The following is a 26,302-nucleotide window of genomic DNA, read 5'->3' on the forward strand; positions in this document are numbered from 1 at the left end:
AGAAAGACATTAACTTCTCAGTGAACTGTTCCGGTCCCTCAATAGTCTCAAAAACCCTTTTCAAGAATGGTTCCTTCTCATCAACTTGTTCCAATACCAGAACCAGATTTATGTTTCATCTACTAAATATAGCCTTGGATATAGCTTTATTTGACTTCCACTTACAGTGTTTATGAATGAAAGGGGGAGGAGAAGGAAGGCGTAGGACTAGTTCACTTCTCAATTAACTGTTTAATCATTCCATATTGGATTCAATAACAGATCCAGATGTAGGTCACTCAACTATTTATGGTTTTAGATTCACTTACAGCATGTTTAAAATATACATTACATTAAAAAGAAGGTTGTACAAATACACAGCACACATGGTGCACAGCACATACACAGCACTCAGAGTGATTAGATTGTCTCACCTTTCATGCCCCCGGAGAAGCCTCTCCAGTTGGCGAAGACCATGAGAGGCAGACGCTCACGGTTGAAATCCTGGATGGCCTGCGCCGTTTTAAAGGCCGAGTCTGGGAACCACACCTGCCCTGCCTGTTGGATGACCTGAGAACAAATAGAAAAGGGAACAATTCAATACAAAAAGTGCATAAATTGATGACTATTTATTGTTACTAGCATAGAAGCAACTGTCCTGAAAAGGTAGAGATGAACTGAGCTTGTGGAGCTCAAGTGAACCTACTTTAGCTTCAGAGTCCAGATTGGCCGGATCTGCCGGGATGGCTAGCTCAACCGTCCTGGTTTCCACAGCGATCACTCCCAGAGGAATTCCTCCCAACCTGTGCACCGTTACATAACACAGCCTCAGCAATCGCAGCTAATGCACATGTAACCCATGTGTTGTCATTGGTCACCGTGTTTCTATGAGGTGCCGTTAGAACTGTGCCATACCTGGCTCTGCCTACCACCACCGTCTGCGCCCAGGAGCCCATGATCTCCATGAAGGAACCGTAGTCAAAGAAGCCACTCTCCCACGCTCCCTTTTGGGCTAAAAACAGAACAAACGGCTCAGAATCACCGGTCAGTGAGACACTGCAATAGCCGCAAACTCGTAGATTACAGACAGTGCGAAATAGTCTCGTCCTTTACATATGCACTGTACAGCCGTTTTTACATTTAAAACAAATGTGGTCACTCCAGAAACGTACAATTACATTGTGTTCTCAAACTCACAACTTTGCATGCAGTCAGTCAGCCCACATGTAAGAGCTGCAGCCACAGTATACGTCATGGATGGCCATAAATGACCTACACACAGGGCTGGGTTGCATAGTGGTGGTAGTTTTGCACACAGAGGGACTTACTGGGATGAGGTCGGCCGCACAGCAGCCAGCGTGGATCATAGGGGGCTTTGGTGGGGACAAACTCAATCTCTCTCTCCACCGGGTCAGAAGGGGGCAGCACTGGGGGCATCGCGGTCTTGTTCTAATTATAGATCACACCGTTCAGATACGATGTACTGCTGATAACGGTCTTAACCACAGGCCTATAAAGTACAGCAGTAGGTCTATGACGACTAAACTAAACAAGCATAACCACAAGCACTGACAAGCACTCTCTTGAGAAATGGGAAGCAATGACCAAGCCACTGACAACACAGAGGAAGAACCATGTGAGCACTTTGAGAAGGAGAGTTGTGGAACTGACATCAACGCTTCACTTTGAGGAGAGAAAAATCAGTCCATTGGGATTCATATTTAAAGTGGAACTCAACCCTAAAACAACATTATGCTCAAACACTATATTTCATCACATATATATAGTTGATTGTGCTAACTGATAAATTACCCATGATAACAGGCTAGAATGTCTTGAGTTCAATTCCCCTTTAAGGACGCCAAAGATAACTGGACAGCTACCTTTGGCATGTAAGACAGCCACTGCAGGATGGTGAAGACTCCCTCGAAGTCGTCTGGCACCGTGGTGTGTGTGACGCCGTTGTTGTGCATTATCTGGATGCCACCAAGCTGGTTGTTGGATGTGTACACTTCACGCCCCAGCACCTGTGAAGGTAAAAAACAATGAAGTTTTCAGATGCGTATACCGGTACATCAAAGTTTGCCTGAAAGTTCATCTTTTTGCCATAGCATTTCTGTTGTTTTAGGACAGGTAACCTCAACATGCAGTTTGCCATTATATACGTTCTACATTAGCCTAGAAATCTAGACGCACCCTAGCGGCAGCAAATTATATTTGCTGCCAGGGCTAGTCTAGCAACTCTCCGTTGGCTTGTGAGCTCGAAAAATTTAACTTTTATCAGGCCAATCAAATCGTGTATAGAGTCGTTAGGCAGGCTTAACATAATGATTGATGGCAGAGTTGCAACGGTTTGGCTTGAATTCCCTGCTACTTGAAAACAAATAAGATGGATGTTGCTGTTGGCGAACAGTGTGACACGATCTTTTATTAAGTTGGCAAACGTTTGAACTAGCCAACTAGCTCCGCTGGTGGGAAACGCATGAGACTCATAGCGCTGTCCTATTGCGTGCAGAGGGAATTTGAAAGGTAACCGATTATCCCGCCCCTCGGACTGAGCAATGCGAACGGTAAGTGCCCAGACCCTACATTTTAATGTGGGTCTGGCCCGTCAGGCTAGTTCTACATTACATTATGAGCGAATTCAATTGTGTAAAATTACTATGTTGGTGATAAATGTGAGATATCACCGTCAGGCTCTATGTTTTTCAGCCTGCTGAGAGTTTGTGAGCAGGTCTGGGGTGCGTTTGGCAGGGTGGCAGACGTACCTTGTTGAGCGCTCCTGCTCCAGTCAGGATGATGTGAGAGTTCTCCACCTGGATCACCCTCTGGCCCAGCCGCACCAGGTACGCCCCAATGCCTATGGCACGGCAGGTCACCTGAATGTCCACACACACACATTACATTTCATTGTACTCTAATTTGTGGTTATATGACACTGCAGCGTTAGAATAGCTGTTGAAAAATCTTCAGCAAAATCAAAATCGATCTATAGGTGGAATATACAGGCACAGAAGTAAGTAAACACACACACACACACACACACACACGCACACACACACACACACACGCACACGCACACGCACACGCACACGCACACGCACACGCACACACTTCCAAGTTTATATCTAAGCCAGTAGTAACAGAGATAACAGAAGCTAGAAGGAAGTACATAAGCTGTGCACATTTCATTTGACACGTCAGCTTAGTCCTTGCTATCAGTGTATATTCCAAAGAAGTTCAAGTCTCAACAAAAATTACTTCTCATAATTAGATATGGCATAGTCGTAGATTACAGATAATACACCCCATCCAATCTAGATGTGAACAATTCATCATGATGACTTCATGCTCTGTAGTCATAGTAGTCAACTAGTATTTAGTGAATCAATTCCACGCCTTTTTTTTTCCCTTGTAAAAGTTGGGGAAAAAATACTGAAGTAGGAAACAGTGTGCAGGGATGGGACAGGCCCATTTCCATATACCTAATTAATGGGAGTGCCCACATGTTTTTATGAGTAATGAGTAACTACACACTGAGATGACAGTCAGTTACACAGAAACACAGACCCAGGGCATCTGTGAGGCAGTTCAACGATAAGACCCAGTGATTGTAAGGTGAGGTTATGTGTGGTGTAGTGCAGTGTTTCCTCTATGTTGATTTGGTAGTGGCGGCCCCCCACGGTTTAATTTTCTTCCCCCACGGTATCAGAAATGGGGCAGACGTACAATAGTCGCAGTTGCCTTTCAAAATTCATTGTGCAGACCTGTTGTAGATTCTCCAAATATACAGCTCAATCACAACTGAAAATAATGCCTCATTGTGTGTGAATAGAGGTGAATACATATATTTGTTTGTGTTGCTGCGAAGTGTCAGTTGTCAGTTCCGTGGGACGGGGGGACTGTGGGGGGGAGGGGGGTAGTTCGGACAGGCCTGCCCCCACTGCTTAAAAAAATCCTAGAGGAAACACTGTAGTGTGGTGTACCATGCTGATGGTGATGATCTCCTGGTAAGCCAGAGAGGACTCCCCGGCGATGGTGCCCGAACCCCGCAGGTTCTCCACGCCCAGACCCTCCTCCATCCCGATGATGTCTGTGATGATGTACCTGGACACCAGCAGGGAGAGAGAGACACATTAACATCACCTGTTGGCCGATTGCCTTCAACATAAACATAGTTAAAGGCACTCACAATTAAAACAAACAAACAATTGATGTGAATTGAGAAGCGAGAGCAGCAGACCTGGACTCCCCTTCTTCCTCCACGTGGTGACAGTGCACGGAGTTGGTGGAGCTGATGCGTGTGTAGTCCTGAGGCGTCAGGTACAGGTACTTAAAGCCCTGCAGGCCAGAGGAGGGACAACTTGGGGTCAATACAGGCATCGCTCACCGCACAGATTTAACATTACTGGGGAGTTAATCTAGCAATCTATCTAATGATTGTCAAGGACACAACCCACCCTGCACACGAACTGTTTAGCCTCCTGCCCTCTGGAAAGAGGTACAGGAGCCTCCGCTCCCGCACCACCAGACTTGCAAGTAGCTTCATCCACCAAGCAATCAGGATGCTGAACACTCTACCCACTCTCCCATCACTGACAGCCCCCCCCACCCACCAGCCAGCCAGGAACCTAGGAACCTAGGATCCTGTCTACCCTGTGGAACTGCACTGTGACTGCGCAGCCTAACGTGTTGCTGCTTCACATCAAGCCTGATATACTTGAAATTACTGCATATCAATGTAAATATACAGGTCACACAAGCACAAGTTTAAACTTCATGTAACTGTTAAGACTATGTAAATATACAACACAACTACCTCTATTTTTTTTGATATATGTCCTATATTTCTATTTTTGATACATGTTCTATATTTCAGTCTCGCACTTTAATTTAATGTTTATTGTCTATGGCTATGTCTATGTCTAAAGTATGTCTATGTCTGTATTTAAAGTATGTCTATGTCTGCATGGGAAAGTAAGAAACAAAATTTCAATTCTTTGTATGACCAGTGCATGTAAAGAAATTGACAATAAAAGCCGACTTGACTTGACTTGACTTGACTTGATCAAAAACATCAGAGCAAAATACGTCCATGCAGGACCATTTGCCCCAAACATCTGTCTATTTCTATGACTTATTAGCAATTAGCAAAAATACCCAACAGTCCAAAGCATTTGTACATGTATGACAATAAACCAAGTGTGTGCTACAAAGCATATGAGGCAGTTAATGGTAACGTAGTGTGTGTGTGTGTGTGTGTGTGAGTGTGAGTGTGAGTGTATGTGTGTATGTGTGTCAGCCTACCTTATAGGGGTCAGCGGGGTCTATCCAGGCCACCTGGAACATGTGGCGGATATCCTCGGCCAGGCCGATGCGTGCGCCGCTGTTGGCCGAGATGTAGATGCGGGGGATGCCCTCGGCGCGGGCCAACTCCGACGCCCGCAGGAACAGCTGGTCCTCCTGAGGCCCGAACGAGCCGATCAGGTAGGTGATGTCGTTACAGATGACGATGAGGTCACGGCCCTCCGGGTATTCAGGGGTCTTCATGCGCATACGGAATGCCACCATGCCACTCTGTTGGAGAGAGAGAAAACACAACACTGGAATTTACAGAACACAACTGTTATGCATACGACTTAAAAAACACTTTCATTGTCTTTTCATTCTAATGATTCTTTGATCTTTTAGATGTCCTATAAATGAGAATCAAATATGAAAAAAAAAAAAAAAAACTGAAAAAAAAAAAAAAAACTCACTTGCTTATCATCCCCATTGTCTTACATAAGCAGTACACATAAGCAGCCTACACAAACAGTGGCACTACTAGTGGCTAGTATCAGTAATGGCTCCTTTACTGAAGCAGTGTCCAGCCTTGGCTGGACCAGACCTAAGCTCTCTACCTCGTTGTCTCCTGGGAGTCGGTTCATCTGCACCAGTCTGCCCTGAGCGTCCAGCACCAGCTCGGTACACAAGAGCACGTCTTTAGGGTAGCGGTCACCAGGGCCCCACAGCTTAAACAAAGCCTGGAGGAGGGACATACACAGTTAGAACTACCTGCCACAGACCACACAATAACGCCATCCGACAACCGTGACATTGTGATCAGATACAAAAAAAAAACACTCTGAGACAGAGACAGACAGAGACAAAGACAACCCCCATATGCATTCTTCAAGTCACAGACCTTTGGATGATAAAGAGAGAATGGGAAGTAGGGGCTACCCACCTGTCTGAACATCTCGGGGAAGTCGTACACATAGGTGGTGCCCAGGGTCTGGGCCTGGAAACGTTTGGCCTGCAGCAGGTCTTTGGTCACATACGGTGTGTTGATGAGCATGCCATGCAGGAGACCCTGCTTATCCCCATACGACTGGAACATGATCTACAAACACACAAACAGCTCTATGTGGACCAGGGAGCATGGATCAAAGTGCCTGAACAACACACAGCATGGAGAAGGTTCTAGATCTTTGAACTCTGTGTGATTGTTATCCACCATTCTATTCTATTCAGTGGTGTTCTATTCCACTCTATTCGTTCTATTCTACTGTACAACTAATTCTCTTAGCCCAGTAAAAAGATAAACTAGTTGGTGACTCTTTTACTCATACCTGTCCAGAGCTGGGGTCAGTGACCTCCTTGTAGAGGCTGATGTCCAGGTAGTAGCCCGACTCGTTGGTGAGGAAGAGACGGACGGGGACAGCGCTCCCAGTGGCGGTCAACCGGATGTTGATCTTCACCTCTGCCTGCAGGACACGCAGCTTCCAAAGCCGGCTGCCATAACGCATCACCATGGAGCGCACAGACTCCTCAATCTACAAGAGACAGTCAGGGACTTTTCATGACTACATACAGAAAAAAAAGTCCTGAGAACTAGCCAAAATCGCACAAAGTTGTGCTAAGTTTGATGAGTGAATTGACACAGCATGGATGTGCAGAGACCTTGGAGGGGTCCATGATGACTGTGGGGACGAAGTTGAGGAAGATGTGGTTGCAGTCGGTGCGGACGGTGGTGTTGCTGAAGGCCACCTCCAGCTCATCCATAGCCTCCAGCAGCAGCCGCTCCCCTTCATTCTGGAGGTACTCAAAGGAGGCCTCCTACAGGGAGAACACAGAGGACGGGACGAGAGAATACACAGAGAAAAGTTGGGGTTGATCAACAACTGAAGGTACAGAAGAAGTTTTTAAACTTTTAAAACTTTAAAACTAAGAAACAAAACTCTTCGAGAAAGCCTTTTACAGGGTTTTGTTTATTGACTCAGAGGAAACACAAATACGTGAGGTAAAACTGTTTACGAAAAGTTATCAATTTCTAGTTAACCTTATCTACCCCATGACACACTGTATGGGTGGAGCATTGTTACCTTGGTGATTAGGTCGGAGTGGCGGATGATGGCCCGGACGAAGAAGCGGTAGTCGGTGACCTCTGCTCCCTGCTCGACGCGGGCGGCGCCCCGGTACAGGTGCATCTTGTGGTTGGCGCAGGGCACAGCGTTCAAGTCAAAGTTGCGCATGCGGTTGAGCTCCAGCTGGAAGGCCAGTGCTGGTTCCAGGTTCCTGTAGATGCGGTCCTCCTGGAACTACGGGAGGAACAGCAGATGACAGATCAGATCAGCAGGGACTAGGGAACTACTGTCTTAAGTCCCCAAAGAGAGGAAAACTTCTAGTGTATGAAATGATATGCAAAACAAGTTTTGTACAAAACATCTACATTACATTCAAATGTTTATACTTTGTAATAATATTTCATATTTTACCTCATCTCTGGCTCTGAAGGTGAAGAACTTGGGGAATTCCCGCTTTATGGAAAAAGAAAGAAAAGATCATTTCCTTCACTTGGCAAACATCTTAAAGGAGAATTCCGGTGTGATTTTGACCTAAAGTGTTTTGAAACATGATACCGAGTGTGAACGTATGTCTCATAGCCCATCTCGGCTTGTCCCCTGCACTCCGAAATCTGGCGCTAGTTAGCCGATGCTACCAACAAGGCGGTCAATGGTTGTGCCTCGGCATCGGCATAGCCATGCAAATAAATCACTGTTTTACACCATTTACGAGGCTCAATGTATCTCCACACTTCATTGGCAGACTTCCAAGGGCCCTGACATTTAAAACGAGACATTGAGAACTTTGAAAAAGCACTGGTAGTTTACTTACAAGACGATATATACAGACAGTATCTTCTCGAAGTTTAGCGTTTGCAGCCATCTTGAATTTAGTCACGATAAGTCGAGCGACGAGTAAGAATGAACAGGTATGATAAGGGATCAGATTCCAAAAATAATTCCGTGGAAATGCATGGATTCCAGTTGCTGCTACTGGAAGAAACTGTAATCCATGCATTTCCACAGAATTATTTTTGGAATCTGATCCCTTATCATACCTGTTCATTCTTACTCGTTGCTCGACTTATCGTGACTAAATTCAAGATGGCTGCAAACGCTAAACTTCGAGAAGATACTGTCTGTATAAATCGTCTTGTAAGTAAACTACCAGTGCTTTTTCAAAGTTCTCAATGTCTCGTTTTAAATGTCAGGGCCCTTGGAAGTCTACCAATGAAGTGTGGAGATACATTGAGCCTCGTAAATGGTGTAAAACAGTGATTTATTTGCATGGCTATGCCGATGCCGAGGCACAACCATTGACCGCCTTGTTGGTAGCGGCTAACTAGCGCCAGATTTCGGAGTGCAGGGGACAAGCCGAGATGGGCTATGAGACATACGTTCACACTCTGTATCATGTTTCAAAACACTTTAGGTCAAAATCACACCGGAATTCTCCTTTAAGAAGAAAAGCTTCAATTAAAAACAAAGTTTTAAAAAATGTTTTGGTACCTTACCCTTTGAGCAACTAAAAATGTAATTCTTCTGATGCCGTAATCGTACAGGAGTGATTTCTGTAAAGATGTACACAAAAACAAATCAACAAAAAAAGGCTTTTGTTACACTACAGTGAACAAACTTTCATCAGAACAAAAGCAGCAGAGACTCTTCTGCGGTACTGACCTTAGACTGGGCAAAGGTGGTGAATTCAGTGACCAGAGTGTCGTCATCCTCTGTGTCAGCCGACTTGATGGACACATTAATAATGTGGATGGGATTCTCCCTCATATTCTATAAAGGAAACAGAGGATGTGCAATTGGTTTATTAATGTGAAAGCATTAGACCTTGGACCCACAGCTTTTCGACCACGTATAATAAGCACAAGCAATACTTCAGGCTTCAAAAAAAATACCGGATCTGGCAAACTTGCATAGTGCGGTTATAGCTGATAGAGGGTCGCAAAGCGAATGCAGAAGTGCCGTTCACCCTGTTACGAGGTACTTTTAAGGTACAAAAACTCTTTGGTGTTGCTTTAAGGGCTGCTGGTTTGGGGCCTGCCACAGTGCCACTCACCCTGGTGCTCTCCTCCTCATACAGACTGGCGGTGGAGGCCTCCGAGAACAGAGGGCTGTCCAGAAACGGATCAGCGAAACAAGCAATCACTTCATCAAAGTTCCTGTCAATAAGGACCATTGAACCAAATCAAAACACAGACATTGCACAAGAACATAATATTAAACACTGCACAAGAAAATATGGACTGTATCTCTATGCATGCAGAATGGAAAGGGTTCTATGAATACAAAACAAATAATCCTGAATCAAAGAAAGCTTATGAAAGTTTAAGAATTCATTGGAATGATATTGTCCCATTGTTCATTGTTCACTGTATATCTGAAACCTTAGTCTTTATACATTAGAATATGACCTCTGTGGTGGTCACAGACCTCACTGGAGTCCCACAGACCCATGAGAGTCTCTCGACCCCCAGCCTTCATTGTGCAGACTGTTTTGTTTTTCTTTCTAGCCGTCTGCCTACCTCTTGAAGTCGTCAAAGCACTGGAAGGCCACCATGACGCCCATCCTCTGGCACGGGGGGGAGAAGGCCCCCTCCAGGAAGAGCTCGCTGCTCTGCCGCCTCATCTCCAGCTGCCCCCCTGAAGAGCCACTCACTGGCACCGAAAACCTGGAGGAGGGGGGGGGGGGGTGAAAAAGAGTCCAGTTACCATGGACACAGCGGAGGAATAATATGGCACTATGGTGTACTAGGGGCCCTAAAACAGGCTCCCAAACAACAGAGGCAGAATCCATTATGTTAATGGAGCTGTGGGTGAGAATGTATGGAGTCCTCAGAACAGTGTGTCTATTGTGTCCACTCATTCACTCTGCGCTAGCTGGCAAACGCGGACATAGCCATTTATAGTGTGCCTCTGAATTACTTTCGGCCAAATGCAAGAAATCTTTGAATGCATATACAGTAGACCCACTCATTGGAAGAAGGTGTGTGTGAACAAATACTCTACATGGGCACAACTGCGTTTACACTATCTACATACTCACAGGGAAGATCAAGAGGTGTACAGAACACTAACTAAGTAAATGGCACCGAGTTCTACTGTTAAGAAAGCCACACACACTGCATGCAGCAAACATTGCTATGACATCCAGCGTGTGGGGGCTTCTGATAGGCCACAGCAGTAGAGGAGAAGCGGTACTCTACCTGTTCAGTGTAGGGCTGCTGCCTCTGAAATAAGACAGGTGTGTGTTAGCAAGGGGGTCAGCATCCAAATCCTCTACCAAGGCATCAGCAGCAGTTTAATAGAACACACTTGTTTTACACAGAGTTTTATAATGCACTGTTCTTAACTGGTTATACTGTTGTTACTGTTTACAGTTACTGAAATTAAGGAGTCATCAAAGCTTAGCATTACAGATGTTAAAATGTGCCAGCCTTGATTAATGGTCTGCTGCTTTGGAACAGTAGATGGGAGGCAGAGAGTGCCATGCTGGAATTCAACAGGCAAAGAGCTCTGATCATTAAATGCACCACTTGTAGATTACATAAATAATTACTAGAATTAAATGTATATATTTTTCAGTCATTTGTAAATACATAGTGAAATACCTTCTCTCCCTATTAAAACCATACCTGTATGCCATAACCATAACTAAAAACCTAAAGCTGAATGGTCCACTAAAGGACTGTATGAAGCATGTAAGGGCAACATGTATAACAGTACAGTAAGCAGGAGCAGTGCAGGGATAGGGATCCACATGTGTGGGGTAAGTCCAATATGTGGTTGTTAGGAGAGTAAATGGTTGAGTGACTGCCCTGATGAACACTCATTCACATTCCTAGTTAGGGTTTCAGTCATTATTAGAATGGGATAGTGGCAAACTCTTTCAGAGGTGCTGAGAAACGTAATCAAAATGTATTACTTGTTTTTCGCCATGGAATTAGTCACTCTGGCGTGAGGCTCTCTTGTTGGGAGAAACGAAAGACATAACAATAATAATAGTGTCAGCTGGTAAACGAGATGGGAACCAAATGAAGAAATGCTACGTTCAGATGGTTTTGGTAAGTAAAACTACGAGCCACAGAAATAACACTGTTTTGTTTGCCATTTAACATGTATATCACAAGTCACATAGTCTGACTGAGGGCCGAATAAAGCCCTAGAACTTATAAGAACAAAGTGGGTACCCTAGTCGGCCTGGTGTCTCTATGGGCTGGGACAAGCTGCAGATGGTGCCGTAACAGGGGGCAGGGGAAACCAACAGGACACAATTGTGATTACACAGATCCAACATGGATGGTTCATTAAGATTTTAAAAACAAGCACTGAACATCCTTAGGGCTTTGGCCTTAGGGCTTCAGGATCAAATTTAAATCTTGCATTTTAATGTCACTCTATGATTGAATGATTGCCACAAAACATCACAATATAGTGCAATTTATTGCAATACCTCTCATGCAATAAATAGCAAATGTTGTGGTGATGATGATGTGCTGTTGGGCCTAAGAGTGTGATTTTGGGAAACACATGCGAGAAATTCTGTGATTGAAATGCTGAACGGCTTTCTGGCCGGTGCTACCTGTTGGGGTGGGAGGTGGGCAACATGAACTGAAAATCAACGACACACGTCCCATCCTGCAGCTGGTGGTGCTGAAGGCTGTTGAGCTCATAAGCAATGTATCCCCGCCGCACGTACACCTGAATATATACAGAATATATTAGGGAGAGCATAATGACTACAATGTATCCCCGTCGCACGTACACCTGAATATATACAGAATATTTTAGGGAGAGCATAATGACTACAATGTATCCCCGCCGCACGTACACCTGAATATATACAGAATATATTAGGGGGAGCAGAAATACTACATACAGAATAAACGACAAATTAACACCTGCTCATTTCAGTACATATACAGAATGGCAAAGAGTTTTAAAACATGATTGCTTGACTACTTTAAACTATTAAACTCCTCTACTATGCATATTTTGTTGTGAAAATAAAAAAGAAAGGTGTACAAATAACAACTGCATTGATACACATTATAATACACTCTTTTCAGAATGAAGGTTCAACAGAAACTCAAATAAATTCAAGTTTGGCACACCGTTTACCTAAAACTGTAGGAAACTGTTGAGTCAGATGTCAAAGAAAAACACTTGCAGGAGACTATTTGCTGGGCATCTCACCTCAAGTGCGGCCATGCACACCACACGGTTCGAGTGGTAAAAGAAATCGGGCAACACATCAAAGATGGAGGTCTCGGAAAGGATTAGTTTCTGTAGCAAAGAAGAAAAAAAAACAAGAACAAAAGTCTGTAAGTGAATGAATCTGTTTTATGCAAATTACTCTGAGGTGAATGAATCTGTGACAAAGTGGGTGAATCTGTGGAATCCAATTCACCTTGAGGTTTTCCGGGCAGAACTGATGGCCGTACATATCAATGGCCGACAGGAAGATGGACTCCACTTGGTTGTGCCTGAGTTCATAGGAGGGCAGGTGTGAGGCGATCAGCACCTGAGAAACAAACGCCCCTGAGTCATAGAAAGCCTCCATGGACCAAAGGTCAGAGACACACAGACGTGTGGTGTGGTGTGGTGTGGTGTGGTGTGGTGTGTGGAGACTGACTGACTGTCCTGAGGAACACGCCGCCTGTTCTTACTTACTTTGCTGTAGCACAACCTAACCTTTTTACTGAACATTTCAACCTACAACTGGACCAACCTGTTTCTTCATATAAAAAAAAAAAACAATCAAACAAAAAAAAAAACACAATAGAGAGACATTTTACAAGTGTACACAATAAGGCCTCAACTACACTATATTAAGCATGATTCTCTTCTAGTCTTAACCACTTGGCTATTGTTAATAAGCAACATGTTGGTTCTGTGGGAGCAGGTCCCCGATGTTCATATGGACATACCTGTCTGGCGCGCAGGGCCACCTTGGAGTTCTCCATCTTGCTGAGTTGGGTGAGCTCGTTCAGAATGGTCATCAGCTCATCAGCGAGAGTGGGGTCCCTCCCGCACAGCTGGTCCTTGAAAACCAAAGCAATCTCCACATTATAACAGAGCAGAGCAGAGCACGCCTCACCTCAACTTCTCACGTCATGCCTCCATACTGTAAGAGCAATTTGCTTCTATTGCTGCTATTGCACCTTATGAACTTGAACAGCTCTAAAACTGTATGTACTGTATATCAGCAAACTGCAGTCCGTCTTTAGATTAGATTAGATTATTAGACTTCAGAAAGCTTTAGAATGAATTCAGTTGCATGTATCCAGTTGGATTTGAGCCACATTTAACAAAACAATCACAAATATGGATCCACTTAAAACACATAGGAGTATAGAGCAAAGCCTTACAATGAGCATGGTGACCAGGATGTTCTTCTTGGAGACCTGGGCGTGGGAGAAGATGAACTGCAGCACAGGAGCCATGTCTGGCTTGTACTGCTCCCTCAGGTTAATCACACACTTATCATAATGAGCTGGGGCACAAAGCACAAAGTCAAATAGGTAAACTTGGACACTGGAAGTATGGAGTCCAATAAAATTTAGTAATTTATTTTCAAAAAACACAACATCAACAACTACTGTTGATAGTATATATACTCTATGTAAGTTACACAAATGGAAAGAATGTGTAGACATTTACCTTGCTGAAACTGCATCTCCACTTGCAGGTATCTCTTCAGCAAGTCTAACACCACAGATTTCATGTAGCCTCTGACACCACTGCGATACCTGAACAAAACACATGGAGTCAATCAAGTCAAAATGACACCTAAGTTACACTTTAATTAGCTTAATTTACACTGTATGACTGATGACTTTTTGCTGTCTTTTTATTCACTAGAAACAATGCCAATCAATCAATGTTTTTTTTATTGTTTTACTTTATTTGAATCAATGTCTTTTAATGGAATATTTCCTCCACCTGGACTCTTCCTTCATGTTTAAATAGATGTGTACAGACTGCTGTGTCCCCACTGACACTAGGGAAAAGGTCAGTCAACTCTACTTCCCCTTCGACATAGTACGGACCCTGGAAATGGGCACCTTTACAACTCTTGATATATGACAGGGAGGTTCTGACCTCTGTACCAGCTGTACGATGCTCTGGGTATTCATGAAGAAGACCTCACGGTCAGCCTTTCTCTGCAGGGTGGCAGCATGGCTGTCAAGTATGTTTGCAATCTGTAACGTGATGACAGAAACAGGCTTGGAATGACCTCTAGGAATAATCTGCTATCAGTTGAGAAGCAGTGCACAGAGATAAGTGTGACTATAAACATGGCATGTTTTTTTTAAAACTAGCAAAAGTTGCCAAGTAGCCTCATCACCACAAGCTGTACAATTTTGAAATGCCATAGTACCCTCCTGAAGGTCAAGCAGGAATACTTATGCTGCATCATTAATGTGCACAGTGCACACTTTTTTTGCAGACATTTTGCTGATATTTTTATATGGGACTGTAATCATTAACATTCGATCTTTCAATGTTTCAACAGAACTGTAATTGTAATCCAAAGAACAAGAGTCTTTTCACATATACACAGGAAAAGGTGCGAAAGGGAGATTACCCAAAATGGCCGATCAACATCAAAGTCCATTTAACATTGCACACAGTATGACACAGCATATAACCACAATAACAGCAAATTAGCTGGCAGCAGTCACAAAGACATGTTGTACCCGGGATCTGTCAAAGGCCATCACTCATGATACAACATGCACTGCCAATATGCCCAGGCAAACAACCAAAGCAGCAACAAAAACAAAAAACAAACAACAAAAAAACATCACATGCTTAAAGCAACAGAGGGAATGGTGTGAGCACTGACCCTCTGGCTGGGGAACTGGCAGAGGACGGAGGTGATGTTGCTGGCATACTGCGCCATGACTTTGCGGATGGCCTTCTCCACGATGACGGGCACGCGGCCCGACACGCTGGTCATGATCTCCTGCAGCTCCAGCAGGGGCAACGAGGGGTCACGAAGGGTCTTCATCAGGCTGCCCACCCACTTCTTCATCTGCAAGACACACACACACACACACACACACACACAAATGTCAGTCACACACACACTAGGAAAAGGGTGGGCCCACACTACACCTCACACGAGTCCCCAGAGGACACAAACGCCCAACCTCACAAAGAAAAGCACAATCCTTCTTATTTTTAATACAACAAGAATGCAGGGTGCAAAACACCAGGTTCCTTAAGGTTTTCAGTATGAAATAAAAGCTCAGCTATCATCATTGAGATTGGTGTCGGGGCACGTGTCCTCTGACCTTAATACTGAAGTAGGGTTCCGGGAGGCAGAAGCCATCCATGATCTTGACCAGGTTCTCCAGCACGCTGTGGAACACCTGATGGAGCTTCTCCCCCGCGATGGGCAGAGGCTCCTGGGGCGGCAGGGACGCAGTGTTCAGCTCCACCTGGAGCATGAGAGGAGGAGGAGGAGAGAGGTAAGTGGTGTGTGCTGTCAACATGCAACTGTCTTTGTCATTTAGTCAATTTTGTCTAAATTTTATTCAATTTCATCCTTGTCACTTTGGATGAAAAGCGTCTGCAGTATGGCTAAATGTAAGTGTCAATCTCGTGTGACTAAACGGACACCATTGACACAAACACATACCAATCACGGCCTAAATGAAAAGCAGAGCTCCTCTACCAAAACTCAGAGCTCAACCTGAACATCTCACAACAAACAGGGCTGAGTGATGTAACTGTAAAGCAGAAGAAAACCAGGTGCACTGCAAAAACTAATATCTAACAAAATCTAACCAAGTGTTATTAATCTTATATCAAGATAAAAAAAAACTAGTTGGTATTGTTTTCAGTATAAAAGAGACTTACCTAGCGCTTTCTTGTGAAATCATTTGACTTAATTTAAAAAAAAATTGACTTATTTTAAGACATCTCATCTTGAAAACAAGCAAATTTGTCTGCCAGTGCGTTAATGCAGTGTGCTGACCGGGTGGATGCTGCTAGGGTCGTCCAGCTCCAGGCGCGCCACCATGCAGCCCGGTTCCAGCACTGCCCCGGGCCTCTTCACAAAGTGCACACAGCCCGACTCCTCCACGGTCAGGCTCATGACCATCTTCATCACCTACAAAAGACAGCACACAAATCAACTATTCAGATGTTCAAACACATAAGCCTAAAGACTACGCTACCCAGAGTGCATTATTAAAGATGTCAATGTGTATGTTGGGAATGATAGGTCACCTCTATCAACTATTCAGATGTTCAAACACATAAGCCTAAAGACTACGCTACCCAGAGTGCATTATTAAAGATGTCAATGTGTATGTTGGGAATGATAGGTCACCTCTATCTCAGCGTAAGGGTGACCTGCACAGATATGACCCCCGTCCTCCACCATGTACTGCAGCAGCTTGCCTGCAGAGGGCGATCTGAGCACCGTGGGATCTTTCTCCTTCTCAAACACACACGTCTTGTTTCCAACAGTAATGCGATACCTGCAAAGAACACACCTTAAGTGATCTGCAAAGAACACAACTTAAGTGATCTGCAAAGAACACACCTTAAGTGATCTGCAAAGAACACAACTTAAGTGATCTGCAAAGGACACACCTTAGATGTTCTGCAAACAACACACCTGTGGGCTATACTACGAATGTCGATTAGTGGGTTAGCAAGGTATGTTGCGCTCTAAGCCAGGGTATGCTGTGACACGAAAGTGCCTCTGTTTTAGCGTCTCTGTATCACCATGATGTCTTATGCTGCCAACCAAACCTGGTCGGGGCAGGTTATGTGCTAAGTTATAGCTCAAATCGTGTAAAGCTACCGCCTACTGACCAATCAAATATCTTGAAAAACGAAGTTCTCTCACGTGTAAACTAAAACACTAAAAATGACTGCAGTCTAGACTATCGCTCATCAATGCGGAAGTAATCGTTTTTTAATATAGGCGGTCTTGTGCGTCTCCACGTTTCACAATTGGCCAACATCATCCCAACACCGAGAACGCGTACAGATCTGAGCTGAAAGCCTAGTTTTGCAAATATATCACATAACTGCTATCGTAGTATCACTTAACTTATACCTCTGAGTCAAGGCTTTGTGTAGCTTTGATATGTCTAGATAGCCTAGATACAGTATGTCTAACGTGCTTCGTAGTATACCCCACTTAAGTGGTCTGCAAAGAACACAATTTGCGTGAACAGTGCATCTGCTCACTGTGAAATTCTGGCCAAACGGCTAAAGGCTGACATTGGTTGCAGAATAACAATGTTTGCACGTTTGCACATAACAATGCACGTGCATCAACAGGCTTAAATAGACCACCAATTTGGGTAAACCACACGATTTTGTTCAGTTTGTCAAACCTGGCTAAACAACACAAGATTAGCTAAATCTGTGAAGTCTGTCAAACCTAGCTAAACACCTCTGTTAACCAGAATCTCCACAGTCTAGGGATTGGCGGGATATGCATCATGGTTGGGTGGACCCTCACCTGTCCACCTCCTCCTTCATGTAGGTGGTGTGACTGCTGCCGTTGTATGACAGCAACAGACCTCCGTCACTCAGCCGGTGGACATCGATCTCAATGTCAGAGCAGTTCATGACAATGACATAGGTGGTAGGGGACTGGCGTGCCACCTGAGTAACACACACACACACACACACACACACACACACACACACACACACACACACACACACACACACACACACACACACACACACACACACACACACACACACACACACACACACACACACACACACACACACACACACACACACACACACACACACACTAAGAGAGCAGTGGCCAGGTTAAAAAGAGGTATTTCCTTTAAAAGGTAAATCTCAGAATGAAATGTATTGAAATGTTTTGTTTACCTTAAGGTAGTATTTCACTCCATCGTAGATGAGGTCAACCTCAACAAAGTTCAGGAGACTAGCAGCAGGAAGAACTTGTCCCCTAAATGGACAACAAAAGCCCGATGGTCAGTAGGGTTTTCTCGTAAGACAACACCCACATTATTTGTTGTGTGTATTTGGTGCAGTAGTAGAACCTTTCAAGGGAGTGAAGGAAGTCGTCCATGCTCTTCCTGAAACAAGCATCTGCCACATGCAAGGAGCCACAGACAACTCCCAACATGGTGTCCGGCCTCTCGGCCTAGAGAAGAGAATGAAAGAAAGAGAAACAAAAGTTTATTTCTGATGTATTTGTTGTGGTGGCGGTTATCTTTCCAATTCCATTCAGCTGGCCTCGTACTTGCACTTTCTCTGCAATGAGGTAGTCTAGCCAGCCAGTGTCGATGTCATTATTCCTGAAGCTCTCCGTCTCCAGCAGCTTGATGAGGTACTCCACAGTGGTCCGGAAGTCTCCACGTATGGACAGCTCTTTCATGGCCACCACCATGTTCCTGTTACACATTAAGACCTGTGTTAGCCATTTCTACATGACTAGTAAAGGAGGAAACAGGAAGCCTCCATAAAAATGTGAGTTTGGATGGTTTCCAATTAGGCTGAGTCACTGAGCAAGTTTCTGTGCATGTCATTATGAATACAGGACCACAAGTATAAAAACATTCATAAGTTTAATGTTAATACTTAAAAATGGGGCAAAAACACTTACGAAATTGCCTCCTCACGGTTCTCCCCCCAGGAGAAGCAGTGGCCAAACTGAGAGTCGGCAAACTCATGCAGACCGCCTGCAGCTCCGACGCTGAAGTAGCCCCACACGTTCTTACTGCTCCTGAAGTTCAGCTCCTGCACAGTGCCCGAGCTGGGCTTGAACCCCTACAACACACATCACACAGCAGATGACAAGGCAAATGATGGAAACACATTAACAAAGAGACATTGAACTAGTAAGAACTAGATGTACAAACTAAAAAAAACTTTGACAAAACATATATGACCGCACTACAGTTGCAGTTATAATGGCATTTACATTGATTCATCTATAATAATAATAATAATAATAATAATAATATTTTTGTATAGCACATTTCATACACAGAATGCAGCTCAAAGTGCTTTACATTTGGAACACTAGATCTAGATGATGCTTTAATCCAAAGCGACCATGAGAAATAGCCACATAGTCATACATAACAGAGCTGTATTAGGAGAGGGGCACTGTATCTATACAATATGTGTCTATTGGTCCTAAAGAGCAAACACTTAGTAAATTATATTTAACATGTGGATCCAGGCAGCTGCCTGTGCTCACCTCGTCTGGGTTCTCACTGGTGATGCGCGCGGCGATGACGTGGCCCCTGGCGGACGGAACGCACTCTGGGGCCTCAAAGTTGATCACGGAGTCCCCCCAGGGACACTCACCGTAAAGCACACGGATCTCTTTGATCCTGTGCAATGGGATGCCCATGCCAATCTGCACAACAAATACAATCAAAAAGCCATTAACATTTAAAACAGGACAGGTTTTTTTCTTTTTTGAAAAAGTAATATAAACATCATGCAGATTACTCTTTCTTTTGTGATTGTGATGGTCCATCAATACTTAAACCTGTAGTTTTTGTCTTTCTAACCATTTGACTGGTCTTGCATGTATTTCAAAGCATGAAAGTGGCTTTTGCTAAGGCACGTGTGGACAACACACTCAACAGTGAGCTCAAGTTCCCAGTGGTGTGGGAATTGTGCCACCTGATGATCAGATGTCATGCTGCCCTGCCGGCTGTGTGACTACGGTACCTGTAGCTGAGCGGCGGGCAGGTTGACGTCTGCGATCATCTCAGTGCAGGGGTGCTCCACCTGCAGACGAGGGTTCAGCTCCAGGAAGTGGAAGTTGCCGTCTTCGGAGAAGAGGTACTCCACGGTGCCCGCGCTCACGTAGCCCACCATCTTCGCCAGACGAACGGCGCACTGGCACACACGAAGGGGACGGGTCACTTTTCAATCTGATCTCAGTCAAAACATTCATGTGGCTGGCTAGGTGACCCAGGAGGACCATGCATAATTAATTTGTGAAGACCATCAAGGAACCTGACAGGTCTGCAAAGATGCCCAACTTCAACAGTATGCAATGTCTTTTGCTTCTTTCAGCCCAGTCGCTCAGCACTATTGGGTGAGTGGAGGTAAATGCAGATGAACGGTATATTTATCTCACCCGCTCCATGTATTCGAATGTGGCTGATGCCGCGATGGTGGCTGGCGCCTCCTCTATGATCTTCTGGTGCCTCCTCTGGATGGAGCAGTCTCTGCCAAACAGGGAGATGGCGTTGCCGTACTGGTCAGCCAGGACCTGCACCTCCAGGTGGCGCGCGTGCTGTGCCAGCTGCATGATGAAGATGGGCGAGCCTGGCACCTCCGCTTGGACCTGGAACAACCACAACAGCAGCAGGATTACCCACGTCAGTAAGGGATAATGTATAGAACGCCGGTCATTATGGGGAAAATAAGTCCCGACAGGGCGAACCGGACCCCGACGCGCCAGCGGAGGGGTCTTGTTTCACCCTGAAGGGGCTTATTTTCCCATAATGACCGGTGTATATACATTATCCCGCTTATTATACGGCTACTTGCCAAAACGAAAAAATAAACTCCATGATATGTCTCTTTACACTTATTTGTTACCGTTTCGTCGTGGCGCTTGGACCTGGAACAACCACAACAGCAGCAGGACTACCCACGTCATCTTGGATAATCAATGACCAGAAGAGCAGTGTCCAAAAATCTGGCCACTCACTATCCAAACCAATCCCCCCTTTATCAATCATTTTCTTTATCGGCACAGTCTATATTACATAATCCAGCGTGCCACTGTGATTTGTCCGCTCAACGCGGTCGTACAGCTTTAAGTGGAGAGAATAGAACAGGAAGAGTCCCTCAGCACTGACCTGTCTGAAGAAGTTGGGGAAGTCGTCAGCACACTCCACTTTCCGGATGCCCTTTCCACCTCCTCCCTCTGACGCCTTGATCACGATGGGGTAGCCAATCTTCTCTGCACTCTAAATACCAAATGAATCAGATGCAAATGAACATGGAACTGAACACATAGGATCGTTACAAAGGAGAATCGGAAAATGACCACGGATCAGCCTCAAACCTGGATCTTAAAAATCAACGCCATAAAAACATAGCACAACACCGGCCACAACTCAATACTGCACACTCAATACTGCCCACTGCAGTGACCCTTTCAGTATGTGGATGAACAATTAAAACATGCACTTTGAGAAGAGTGCCCTTACCGCCATCCCCTCGTCCACGTCCCTCACACACCCTTTAGCGTACAGGTCTGGAGGAACACTGATGACTCGGCCCAACCTCTGGTCCTCCTCTGCCCACTCCACCATCACGCCTGCGGTGACCAAGAGGACACGATTAACCTCCCACTTTTAAATCTCTTACCAGCATATGTTCTTTTATCTGCTCATTTGTTAAGCACTTTATTATAATTTCATATGATGTATTTAAACCACTCCCAAGTAAACTCTGGACTGTGAGGGTGGTATGACAGTGGAGAAGAGGGTAGTCTGGGTAAGGGGTAGTCGGGGTGAGGGGTAGTCTGAGTGAGGGGCAGTCTGGGTGAGGGGTAGTCTGAGTGAGGGGCAGTCTGGGTGAGGGGTAGTCGGGGTAAGGGGTAGTCTGGGTGAGGGGTAGTCTGAGTGAGGGGCAGTCTGGGTAAGGGGTAGTCGGGGTAATGGGTAGTCTAAGTGAGGGGCAGTCTGGGTGAGGGGTAGTCTGAGTGAGGGGCAGTCTGGGTGAGGGGTAGTCGGGGTGAGGGGTAGTCTGGGTGAGGGGTAGTCTGAGTGAGGGGCAGTCTGGGTAAGGGGTAGTCGGGGTAAGGGGTAGTCTGGGTGAGGGGTAGTCTGAGTGAGGGGCAGTCTGGGTGAGGGGCAGTCTGGGTGAGGGGCAGTCTGGGTGAGGGGCAGTCTGGGTGAGGGGGATACCTGAGCCGCTCCAGGGGAGGATGGGGATGTCCGCACTCTGGGCCACAATGGAGGAGGCCACCTTATCCCCCAAAGCCCACATGGCCTTACTGGAAGGACCTGAATATACAGACACATACATTAATTAATATACATACAAACATGCATACATATAATACACACACACTCCTAAGTACATTTATGCATATACACTCTCACATAAATACATTTTGAATTACAATTTAATTGTAATTGTTAATTGTACCAAAACATTACACATGTCTCATGGCGCTTTACAGAGTGTTAGACAATCAGAGAAAAGAAAAGAAAAGGCCAATGGGTAACAGGGGCAAGGAAAAACTCCCTAGAATTGGAGATACATATAAATACATCAATACACACACACATTAACATCTATCCGTGCATGCATGCATAACTGTGTATAACTGTGTATAACTGTGTCAGGGTGGTCCCAAGTGGTTCACCTAAGAAGATGATCCCAGCCTTGTGCAGCAGCTCTGGGAGTTTGGGGTTCTCTGATGCATGGCCCCACCCCGCCCACACCGCCTACAACCATAACATACATCACAAACCATCAGGCAGGGAATGCAAATAACCACTTTTCACAAGATTATTACCTCCTGGTTATAGATTATCCATATAGATTCAATACATTACACTACCTCATACACTTTCAGTAAAGCCAGTTTATAACTCTGCTTATCACACGTTCCATTGCTAATCACACGTTCCACAACTGACTATGGCATAGCTCCTAATTCAGTTCACACTTTCACACAATTTGCATACAAATGCCTAGAATGGAGAATCACCATGTCATCTTATGCCCTATTCTACAGCTGACACATGTCATACTTTAAATATCTCCCTAGCTGTATGAGTCGAAAACATGACATCATTGACCTGCACTGGAATTCTCTTAGCGATATCCACAATCAGCTCCACATTGGCGTAGTTGTTGTTATTGGGGCCCCCTGGGACTGGCACGTAGTGGTCTGCCATCTTTATGTATTCTGGAGGAAGCAAAGAGACTGATATGAATCACTGTTCTTGGTTTGAAACACATGAAAGGGGAAGTTAATCTGCCATACCTGCGTTTGCTTTGAGGTCCTCTGGGGTGACCATCACCACGAAGCGGATGGTTCTCTCGTTGCGGAACATGTCGTACGACCAGCGGCGGATGGACCGCATACATTTCACCGCTGCTATGCCATTGTTGGCGATGAGCACCTTGCAATGAAATCAGAGACAAATTTTGAAATGAAATTTGATAGTGTAAGGGCCAGCTGTCTCCATGGTGCATTATGGAGTGCAGTCATTTAGAGCAGAACATTTCAAACAGTTAAAAATATCTACCTGGATTTGATAATTAACACAACACTTTTGACAGGTAGGGGAAATGTGTGAAATGATCTATTTAGAGTTTCACTACGGCCTGGATTTCCTACCTCTGTGTGTTTCCTTTGCTCCCTGTGGGAGTTCTTTTGACCTACAGCTAACCTAATCTCAAAGCTCGTAAGATTGTAAAGTAAAGCAAGGGCAGCAGTAACTATTTACACACGGACATGCACACACAACAATCCTACCTTGTCTATGACCCGGTTCCCCCCGAATCGCGTGACGAATTCGGCCGGGGAGGCCACAGTGAAGTCTCTCTGTAAGTCCATTTTGCGATGCTCTCGTCCCTTCTTCACCAGGTGGGTGCCTGACATACTAGGCCTTGAGAGGGAGAGAGAGAAAGCTTAAATCATGTCATAGCTCAAGCTCAAATAAAAGGAAGTGAACTTTACCTCCCTTGCACTGACTAGCAGATAAGACTCAGTGAATGCCTCAAAAACATATCTGCTGGCTATAAACAGTTTCATACAGTAACAGTTGTTTCTCTCGGAATCATAGTAGTGCCATACTGGCTATAGGCCTGCATAAAGAAGCTGTTTTTCTTTTGCTCGTTTCACCTTGAAAGTGTGCAAGAGGCAGCACTGTAGTACTATTTAAAGGAAACCGCTTTCATAAAGAAAGAGAATAAGTGCATCACTGTGATAACATCAAACTTTCATGAAGCAGAAAAGAAAATGAGTCAGCAGCTCTTGAACAATTTTCTCTATTCAAAATGCTATTGCATTGATACAATACCTTTGGTGTTCATACTCCAAACATTATCTTAACATTTGTAAGGCAACAATAGAACATGAATAAAGTAGTCATTGGTAAAGGCCCTTTTACCTAAATATCTGTACGTTTTTAAGTTTTCTTTTTTTCGATTTCAGAGTATTTTTCTTCCTTACCGACAGTCCTGTCTGTCACCTCATCTTGTCCAGGTTCACTGAGCTTATATACATGCTCACAGGGCGGTAGTGGCCAATCACAAGTTAATGTGTTATCAAGCCCTATTCATCAGAACGCTTCAATTGATTTAGTACAACAGAATGGAAACACCTTCTCTAGCATAACTCTATAAAGAGAACAGATTTGGTATGCTTTTGAAATTAGCAAAAACATTTTAATTCAGGTTATTGCTTGTGATTGGTAACAATTATATTGATCATGATGGTAATAACAACAACAAATTCAACTTCATGCTGTAGCATGTTCACCAGAGATTCCTCCTTATCATAGCAAGAGAAGAATAAATGATATAGGCTAACAGTTCAAATAACCTGATGGATCTACATGGAAGCCTGGTTTCTACAAAATTACCTTCATATTAGTGTCTCTCAGTGTTATCACAGATTTTGTTCAATTCCAGGAACTGGCAAGTAGAGACACAACATTGCAACATTAAACATTTAAGCAGGTTGTTTGACAGGCTTTCGATCACTGTATAGTGAGATTTCAGTTGACAAAATTGTGGTAGTGACGAAATTGCTGACTGCCGCAATCACCTTGTCTAAAATTAGATTTTTCACTACTCCAAATGAGACACCTCTGCGCACCATGTTGGCTATAAGGCATATTAAAATTAAATCGGTTGAAAAATAAAGACTTGAAGATTAGGCTTAAGTTAATTGAGAGCTCTAAGCTTGGACTCTAACCTTGGAGTTAAAGTGCGTATGTCAGGTTAAAAAAAAAGTTTGACAAATGAAGGGACATGAAGCAAGATAGTAGTGAGTAGGGATTTTTCTTGAAAAATCAACTTTAAATACAATAGAACAATATTTACAGTTCTTTTTATAACTGAATTTATGAACATTCCAGACACAGTGATGACCTCATAAGAGGGAGTCCAGCAAAGTTGAGCTTAGGGGAGAATGGGTTTTAACTGCATTTTTTTTTTACATTGATAAGGCCAAAAATGTTCTTTATGACATACCAGTGGTTCATAAGCATGAGCCTGACTGGCAGGGACAAAGTAAAGACGAATAGGCTACAAAATTTAGGTAAATCATGGCCATCAAATCATCAGTGAGAAATTGATTAGGGGTGTGAGTAGGATCGAATCACTAGTAGTATGTATCATGGCTTCAAAATGTCATTTGCCATCACATAGGCTTTCATATACAACAAGTTAAGTAGAATCAGTAAGCAAATTAATAGCCTGTCTATAGCTAACATTAGTTGATAAGCAGATGTATATATATATAAAGAGCAAATGTGTGGTAGCACATACACTGATGGTTTTATAGCCAGGTCTCTAAAGAAAAGCATATATGCCCATGGTTGGCTGAACACAGACTAATGAGTTGCTTACTGATTCTACTTAGTTTAGGCTATATAATGGCCTATATGTGATGGCAAGTGACACACCTGGCATTTTCAAGCATTGCTACTTACCCATATCCTCTTCATCACATTTTAAGATCAATAATGGTTGCCAGTAAATAAAATATGCATCAGGATATTTTTATGTCAAGCAGGTAGTAGACTCTAGCATGACATACTGGAATGAAGTCATGTTTTTGGCCTCATCAGTGTAAAAAAACCTACTGTATGATCCCTTATCCCATGTGTTTTAATTGACCAACTTTGCTGGACTCCCTCTTATGAGGTCATCATTGTGTCTGGAATGTTTCTTGGAATGTTCATAAATTCAGTTATAAAAATAACTGTAAATATTGTTCTATTGTATTTAAA

General features: G+C 44.1%; 1 protein-coding gene across 9 annotated transcripts in view; it reads right to left on the reverse strand.

Annotated features, from left to right (window-relative positions):
• The window catches only part of acacb (acetyl-CoA carboxylase beta), a 34,843-nt gene that overhangs the window by 3,612 nt on the left and 4,929 nt on the right, over positions 1–26,302 (reverse strand). For 3 of the 9 annotated variants that reach the window (XM_076270938.1, XM_076270939.1, XM_076270945.1), the window contains 48 exons: positions 23,818–23,950; positions 23,323–23,461; positions 23,135–23,244; positions 22,696–22,777; positions 22,232–22,330; positions 21,530–21,639; positions 21,176–21,286; positions 20,446–20,655; positions 20,031–20,201; positions 19,549–19,710; positions 18,949–19,112; positions 18,586–18,736; positions 18,383–18,486; positions 18,207–18,288; positions 17,815–17,960; positions 16,666–16,816; positions 16,309–16,443; positions 15,623–15,769; positions 15,172–15,360; positions 14,424–14,524; positions 13,983–14,071; positions 13,691–13,815; positions 13,250–13,363; positions 12,730–12,843; positions 12,516–12,605; positions 11,902–12,020; positions 11,510–11,545; positions 11,245–11,286; positions 10,526–10,549; positions 9,845–9,991; positions 9,379–9,481; positions 8,988–9,095; positions 8,822–8,878; positions 7,740–7,781; positions 7,347–7,562; positions 6,925–7,080; positions 6,594–6,797; positions 6,209–6,364; positions 5,883–6,005; positions 5,287–5,556; positions 4,223–4,320; positions 3,966–4,086; positions 2,748–2,858; positions 1,863–2,006; positions 1,308–1,428; positions 895–991; positions 686–782; positions 414–549 (listed from right to left, as the gene is read on the reverse strand). In XM_076270938.1, the coding sequence (XP_076127053.1) occupies positions 414–549; positions 686–782; positions 895–991; positions 1,308–1,428; positions 1,863–2,006; positions 2,748–2,858; positions 3,966–4,086; positions 4,223–4,320; positions 5,287–5,556; positions 5,883–6,005; positions 6,209–6,364; positions 6,594–6,797; positions 6,925–7,080; positions 7,347–7,562; positions 7,740–7,781; positions 8,822–8,878; positions 8,988–9,095; positions 9,379–9,481; positions 9,845–9,991; positions 10,526–10,549; positions 11,245–11,286; positions 11,510–11,545; positions 11,902–12,020; positions 12,516–12,605; positions 12,730–12,843; positions 13,250–13,363; positions 13,691–13,815; positions 13,983–14,071; positions 14,424–14,524; positions 15,172–15,360; positions 15,623–15,769; positions 16,309–16,443; positions 16,666–16,816; positions 17,815–17,960; positions 18,207–18,288; positions 18,383–18,486; positions 18,586–18,736; positions 18,949–19,112; positions 19,549–19,710; positions 20,031–20,201; positions 20,446–20,655; positions 21,176–21,286; positions 21,530–21,639; positions 22,232–22,330; positions 22,696–22,777; positions 23,135–23,244; positions 23,323–23,461; positions 23,818–23,950 (5,957 nt within the window). Of the gene's footprint in view, positions 1–413; positions 550–685; positions 783–894; positions 992–1,307; positions 1,429–1,862; positions 2,007–2,747; positions 2,859–3,965; positions 4,087–4,222; positions 4,321–5,286; positions 5,557–5,882; positions 6,006–6,208; positions 6,365–6,593; positions 6,798–6,924; positions 7,081–7,346; positions 7,563–7,739; positions 7,782–8,821; positions 8,879–8,987; positions 9,096–9,378; positions 9,482–9,844; positions 9,992–10,525; positions 10,550–11,244; positions 11,287–11,509; positions 11,546–11,901; positions 12,021–12,515; positions 12,606–12,729; positions 12,844–13,249; positions 13,364–13,690; positions 13,816–13,982; positions 14,072–14,423; positions 14,525–15,171; positions 15,361–15,622; positions 15,770–16,308; positions 16,444–16,665; positions 16,817–17,814; positions 17,961–18,206; positions 18,289–18,382; positions 18,487–18,585; positions 18,737–18,948; positions 19,113–19,548; positions 19,711–20,030; positions 20,202–20,445; positions 20,656–21,175; positions 21,287–21,529; positions 21,640–22,231; positions 22,331–22,695; positions 22,778–23,134; positions 23,245–23,322; positions 23,462–23,817; positions 23,959–24,928; positions 25,343–26,302 lie in introns of those variants that run through there. The other 6 variants (XM_076270946.1, XM_076270944.1, XM_076270940.1 and 3 more) reach the window with 6 other exon arrangements.

The sequence above is a fragment of the Alosa pseudoharengus genome, unplaced genomic scaffold (genome assembly GCF_046254945.1).
Source record: "Alosa pseudoharengus isolate Yale_2024_CS ecotype anadromous, Long Island Sound unplaced genomic scaffold, YU_APseudo_1.1 YU_APseudo_1.1_scf_6, whole genome shotgun sequence".
In the NCBI taxonomy this organism is placed as follows: Eukaryota; Metazoa; Chordata; class Actinopteri; order Clupeiformes; family Clupeidae; genus Alosa; species Alosa pseudoharengus.